This window comes from Mytilus edulis, chromosome 1 (genome assembly GCF_963676685.1).
Source record: "Mytilus edulis chromosome 1, xbMytEdul2.2, whole genome shotgun sequence".
Lineage (NCBI taxonomy): Eukaryota > Metazoa > Mollusca > Bivalvia > Mytilida > Mytilidae > Mytilus > Mytilus edulis.
Window position 1 is genome coordinate 62918728 of NC_092344.1, and position 7571 is coordinate 62926298.

At 33.3% G+C, this 7571-nt stretch overlaps 1 protein-coding gene across 1 annotated transcript; it reads left to right on the plus strand.

Moving 5' to 3' along the window:
- The first annotated feature begins 305 nt into the window (after window positions 1-305).
- LOC139486399 (uncharacterized) lies at window positions 306-7350 on the plus strand. Its single transcript, XM_071271276.1, has 5 exons — window positions 306-456; window positions 2348-2572; window positions 3456-3714; window positions 5537-5579; window positions 6793-7350. Exons 1-5 carry the CDS (start codon window positions 417-419, stop codon window positions 7327-7329), a joined length of 1104 nt encoding a protein of 367 aa, XP_071127377.1. The 5' UTR covers window positions 306-416; the 3' UTR covers window positions 7330-7350.
- The last annotated feature ends 221 nt before the right edge of the window (window positions 7351-7571 follow it).

Sequence of the window (7571 nt, forward strand, 5' to 3'; positions counted from 1 at the left end):
TGTTTCAATTATATCTAGTTCACTCAACCCTTATGGCAATAGGTTTATAATGATTATAATGAAAATGATTAATTACATTATAAATTCCCGTTTACAGTTTTGTTCATCCCATTGAAATAAAATGGGATACACCTAAAAGATGAACCGGTGCTTCGGCAAATAGTTCATACATCTATGCAAGTAGGCCATTTTTTTTTAATTCTAAAGATATTGTATGATAATGACTAATATCGTTTTTTTATAACTACAAATGATAAATGACAAACATATTGTTTACAGTGCAGTGAACCATGAAAAAGATGAAGAGTGTCACCATGTAAATATTTATCATATTTACACACCTTACACGATGTCGTGAAACAATGTACTTAAATTTAATGACATAGGATAAAACAATAGTTAAGACGTGACTTAAGATGGCTGCTAAAAAATGTAGTCAACAGCCATGCTGCAAACGTAAGTTAAATATTTTAGTTTAATTTGTTGTATGCATCATCATACATTGAAACAAACAAAATATATCTTTTTAAATTATTTAATTTGATAGGAAATAAACGCAACAATTCGAAGAGAAAACTGTAATGAGTGAAATACAACGGAAGATGATATCACTGGTTCCTATTCAGCTGTTATACTTAGGACAGAGGACTAGAAATTGAACAGAAACATTAATTATACATAAGGATGTTTGTTTCTTTATTATGTATACTTTAAATTTTTACATTTATATCGTACATGTATATATATGATCAGTATCCTTTGTTTTGATATTTTGTCACAAATCATACTGCTGACTTGTATTGCAATGAGTGTTGAATTTAAAAATGCAATTTGTAAGCAATGGCTCTGTTTAAGGAAAATAAAGAGACAATATTATATCTGATAAAAACGAAAAACTACGAAACAAGTCCAATAATCACACATTTATAGAAACAACAAAACTGGAATTAAGAGCTCCGGAAGGGTGAGCAGTTCCTGATCCACGCGCCAAATACAAATTTCATGATCAGTCTCTTTCTGTGAATATTGATGTAACAGTCCATGAAAAGAGACTCATCATAATTTTCATATCACTTATAGGTCAAAGTCAAAGTACGGCCTTTATATGGAGCCTTGGTTCACACCGAACAACAAGCTACAAAGGAACCCCAAAATGAAAATAAATCATAAATATCAAAAAGAAGTTGTGGTACTATGATTGCCAATGAGACAGCTTTCAACAAGAGACCAAATGACACAAAAATTAAAAACTATAGGTCACGTTACGGCCTTCAACAATGAGCAAAGCCCATAGCGCAGTCATCTACATGTCCCTGACATGACAATGTAAAACAATTCAAACGAGAAAGCTAACGGCCTAATTTAGGTACAAAAAATGAACGAAAAACAAATATATAAAACATAAGAAACGACAACCACTAAATTACAGGCTCCTGACATGTGACAGGTACATTCATACAGAATGTTGCGGGGTTAAACATTTTAGTGGTACCCCCCCCCCCCCCCCCCTAAACCAGGGACAGTTGTGTAAGAGTACAACATAAGAACGAGCTATAAACATCAGTTGAAAAAGGCTTAACTCATCAGATGGATACAGATACTACACAGAGTGTACGTGGCTGGGTACTTGTATATCCCCAACAACTAAAAGACCTAAGTACAGATCTGAGAGTACTCGCAGTTATTAATAGCTAGTTCAAAGCCACTAACAACTAATAAAACAAATCATGCGTTTTAGACTAAAGGAGTAGGTCCAGTAAGACCCCTTTTTGGCTCCAAAATATAGCAGTTTTACAAAATTCTTAAAATGTAAACTTTTAGTTATTTATTGGACAAAAGAATGCTTCTGCTACATAAATATGGGCTGTTTTTGACAATACAATGCACATATATAGGGTAGTAGCACCATTAAATCATGCTAAATTACTGAAATCTCCACAATTCTAGCATTTTAATTAAATTTTAGACGGTTTCCGTGTAAAACGAATATGGCCGCATTCGTTTTCATCCTTAATATTGAAATGTAATTTGTATTTTATGATAATACATAACATATATAAAGGTTGTGGATGAACACGGATGCGGCCACTTTCTTTTTTGACAAAAACCATCTGAAAAGTGACATTTTTTCGGCATATTTGGTAGATTTGTCATATTTGAGCTTGAATCGGATCGTTTTTAATGACTAAATCAGTTAAAATCTTTCACATAAACTAAATGAATCAAATGAAATAGACACTTAAGTGTTTAAAAAGTGGTCAAAATCTTTCGTCAGATGAACCTGAAATTTGAGGCCAAAATCGGTCCTTACAGGACCTACTCCTTTCCTTTCATTTAATTATTTCAGCCGTAAATTATAACCAGTGCATTGATATGTCATGTTGGACTCTAGAAGATAGACGTTACTGTAATATTCCCATGAATATCAAATCTATTGATTGTTTCTGCGTGTTACACGAGCGAAATTGTTTTATTGAGGAAGATCTGTTTGGATATGAAATCGACGAAGATCAACACTATTTATGGGTTGATGGTGGATGCAATGGAATATTTCGAGTTTGCAGTAAACAAGGTATGCATATTGATGTGTTCTGGATCTCTAAAGGGAGTTACCATTTGATTTTTATAGGGGGATGACAATTTTTTTTTTAAAGTCAGATAATAAACTAATTAAAAAAAGGCAATCGAACCCACGAATAGAGTGAAAAATAAAAAGGCATAACAACGATTACAACTAAAAATGACTGCAGGACAAATTTTTTTTTATCCTAGGCTCCTCCCCCTAAAAATCAAATGGTAGCTCCATAAGGAACGGAAGATCAGTATCAAGACAACACGCGTTTTATATTTTCTTCCCGTTCTAATACACCAGGATGGCTAATATTTTCTAAATAACGATAATATAAAGTTATTATCTGAGAATTTCATTGTCCTTGTTGAATTAGATAGATTTCGGTTAGCAGTGATGCTCAAACATTCTTACTTGCAAATAATTAAATCGAAAGAACTTTGTTCGATAACGCTCTCTACAAGAAAACTTGAAAGGAAAGATTGTATTTCAATTTGTCATAAAGATGCAAAAATCAATCTCATCGATGTATGCCAGGGGTAACAGAAAATGTAAAGATGAAATAAAAATAACACAGAGATATTCTTCTTATTAAACAAATTAGTACATTGAAACATACTGATGACAACAGCATACACTAAAATTTCCATACCGATACATATATCTATATTGATGATTGTTCGTTGTGTAACGTCCAGTGGCAAACATTGCATGTATGTCTAAGACGAAGGGATACATGGAAGGCTCGATAAGCGTACTGATATTTTCATGGATAGCTCAGTTGATGTACCGATTGTCTATTCGTATCTTTTTATGCATCAAAAGTAATATCTGTACAAAATAAGTGCTTTTACAAATGATAAACATTTCCTATTCCTCGTTACAGTATCCAACAACAACTTACAATGTCTATCGAGGAATAACATCTTTAAACCAACGCACAGGACACCAAGCCCAACAAGAAAGTATACACAAGGTGTAACGAACAAGAGTAGCACAACACCACCACTTTATATAGGAAGCACAACAGTTTTACCAAACCAACAGGAAGCTACAACCAGTTCCACAGGGTTGTTGATAGTACTTCCGTTAGTTATATTGGCTGTTTTAGTAGCAGTGATATTACTAGTTTACAACAGAAAGAGGTACCGGTATAATAAACCTTACGGAATTTGCTCTGGTATTCTAATTTTGAATTAGCATTGATTGTAAAATGAAGAAAATATGTAGACACGTTTTTAAGATTCTTAGCTAGTAAAATACAAAAAAATAAACCTTCAAATGAAAACATACAGTTACCAATAACACATGGACAAGCTAGGCTACTTGGTACAAACCCATTCTTACGTAAGCACAAACCGCACCTTTTCCCATTCAGACTATATGTCTTTAAGGTAGATGGGGTGTCTAAATTATAATCCATAGAATCTTTTAATAATTTGCCAAAATGTAGTTCATATCCTGCTTGTTTAAAAACATTAATAAAAAGAATGGGTCACCGGACTTATTTTCACGCTACAGGTTGTTCAAAATTGTCAAGATTTTGTATAGATTATGCATGGAAAACCCATTTTTCCGCCATAAAACGCAAACCACACCATAGAATTTTGAGATAAAATATGAGAAGATAGCTTCAATATAATGCTTTCAGATAAGAAAAAGAAAAAATGGGGTCACCGGACTCGTTTCCTTGCTACATGTAAAAATGGGTAAATTCCTAACACATTCTATTGTAAAAGTAACACTATCTGGATTATCTGCCCTTGCATTTGAGTTGCCTCCCCTTATTTGTCAAAGTTGGGAAAAAAATGAATTAAACAAAAGAATTCTTATTTTTGTAAAATACAATCATAAATATGATCAAACATGGCATTTTCTATTTTATAATGAAAATTTTTAAACATGAATTACCTACAACTATAAAAGTTTGCACATTTCATCAAAGATCTAGACCTTGTTTTCTAGTATTTCAAAATCCAAGATGGAGGAAGACACCCTATCTACCTTAAACGTAATAACATACTCAGTACAGCTGAAAGAGCTCTAACGTTAACTTGATAAAATGATTATTTTGAAACCATAGTGAGAATTTGTTTTTTTCTAAAGGAAGTTTGCTAAGTAATCAATGTATGCATGTTTGGATGGATACCGCCGCAGAATAAGAAGAAACCCTTTTACTTGTTTTCATACGTTTATTTTAGAATCAGAAAAACGTTTCCATTCCTTTTATCTTATAGCCGTATTCTTATTTCCTGTAAAATTCCACAAATGTAACTTCAAATCCATACTGAATTATAGAAAAATCTTAAATGAAGAGTATCGATATTTCACCCATAATTAACTTTTAATCTACATCCATAACAAGATCAACTAATGTAACAGTTGTTTTTTTCTTCAAATTTGACCGAAGTCCATGCTCAGCATGCAATTTGTAAGATATGGATGCCAGCGATTTTTTAGGAGTTGACTGATTGTGGATTCCGTATTCGACGTTTCTAGCAAACTGAACATTTTGTAATATGTTCACATCATTTGAGCTGGGACCATTTCCGCCAGGGAAAAGTGGGGCTAGTTTACTTGCTTCCGTCCAGAAAAGTTAAACTTGTAATGTCATGGTTGAACTCGTCTATTTTGTCGTATTTTGTATTTCAAATTCAGTTTTATACCATTACAGTTTTCATAATTTGTTCAATGAATAACATTTCAACTTGGCAAACTTGTCTAATTGGCTATAATACCGCATCTCCTTACTTTTACACAAATAATAAATGATAGCATTAGTTTCGTTAAGCTGACGTTTCAACGCGTTGGTTGTTAGCTCAGTTTTAGTAATCAGAATAAAAAGTTCTATGGTCGGTGCTTTTATGCAATAATAATATAACAAAGTTAACATAGCTTTGAATTTTTAAATAAAAACTTATTTTCAAGTGATCTTTCTTAAATAGTGTAACATAACTCTATTTAAAGGTTAAGATGCAAAAGACATGCTGCAGTGAGAAATAAGACTAAGGTAATCAATTATTCAAGTTGTCATATTCCTAGTGTAGAAACGGATGTGTAAATAATTCTGTGTCGATTGGTGACGTAATCGTGATTGCGTGACGGTATAAGGCAGCAACCATTTGATTTTCTGGGGGGGGGGGGGGGGGGGGGGGGGGGGGGGGCTATGGTTTTTTTTTTGAGAAAAAAATAATTTGTTTTTGATTCTGAGAAAAAAAAAATGTTTGTTTCACCCTCAGCTGCCACTTTATGTAATGGCTAAAATTGAAAGAAAAAAATTGTTTTCGACTTGTCGTGAAAAAAATAATTTGTCCAGAAAAAAAAACCATAGCCCCCTCAGAAAATCAAATGGTTGCTGCCTAAATATGCCTCCATGAGAAAGAATTTCAATCCATGCAATGATCATTTATATAACCATCTCCGGTATCCTTACATTAAAACAAAAAAATGTTCAAAGTGAAGAATATCAAATAAAGAGTTCAAGAGCTTTATTTATATCAATTTAGGCATTTCATATATACCGAACATTTCCTTCCACAATCATCAATTTTACTGTACAAATAAGATTGAATAAAATTGAGAAAGGAAACGGGGAATGTGTCAAAGCGACAACAACCCGACCATAGAGCAGACAACAGCCGAAGGCCACCAATGGGTCTTCAATGTAGCGAAACTCCCGCACCCGTAGGCGTCCTTCAGCTGGTCCCTTAAAAATATGTATACCAGTACAGTGATAATGGACGTCATACTAAACTCCGAATTATTCACAAGAAACTAAAATTAAAAATCATACAAGACTAACAAAGGCCAGAGGCTCCTGACTTGGGACAGGCGCAAAATTGCATGTACAGATCAGAGGAGACATTCCTTTAAATTTATTTGAAAAGTGTATCGTGGTGTTTTGCTCCTCTTGTTGGTAAAGGTTTGTCAAATGTACGTCCGCAATGACGATTTCTTTGACAACATAAATTTTAACGTCTAGGAATTAAAAAAGACTATACTGTATAATTATGCTCGAATATCAAATTTTAAGAAAAAAAAATTTTTTTTTTAAGTTACGGGGAATTTTAGAACGTAAAAAAAATCGATGGGAAACTGTTGAAAAGCTCTGAAGCTTCAAGTTGACTCGTGCATTTCTTCTCGTGTAATGAAAACCCGCCAACATTTTCCATACATGTACGAATGTAGTGTATACGTATTTTCAACACTTTTATATATTACAGACAGGTGAAGACAGACCTTATATGGAGAGTATAAAATTAGATCATGATATCGTGTACGATGAGATTCGGCCTCGCCAAACTTCCGGCCAGGATAAAAGAAAGAGTCAAATTCCAATTTACAACATATGTGGTGATAACATGGACACGAATACAGATGCTGAAAAAATGACGAATGCTAATTATTACGTACTGGAGAGAGATACAATTCATCCTAACGTTAGAGTACCAGCGCAAAGAGATTTAAGCAAAACAAAGTCAGACAGTCAATCTGACAGGCCAATTCCACTACCAAGAAGAAAACTAACTGGCAGATTATCAGTGGAAGAACAGGCAGGTTATTTTGTTCCTGTGGATGTTAAGATACCAGATGTGGATAAAAATAAAGACACTGGGAACGAATACTTCATTCTTGAGAAGGAAAATAATGATAACGAAAACCGTTATGTGCGAGACACTGGCTTTGTTTTTAAACAACCAAACAGAAATGTGGAATATTTTGTTCTAGAAAAAGAAAACAGTGGATTTACTGAGACTTAAAATAAATGCAGATATATATTTTGTATGTTTTCTTGATTATTGCGTATTTTCAAGGAAATGTATTGTTGCTCCATTATTACAATATAATAAAGGCTAAAATATATTATCCGAACATTATGTAAAAAAATAAGGAGATATGATAGTATGATTGCTAATGACGCAATCTATCTTCCAAAGTTTAAATGAAGTCGATGTAAGCTATAACAGACAACAGTACGGCCTTAAACAATGAGAAAAAAACA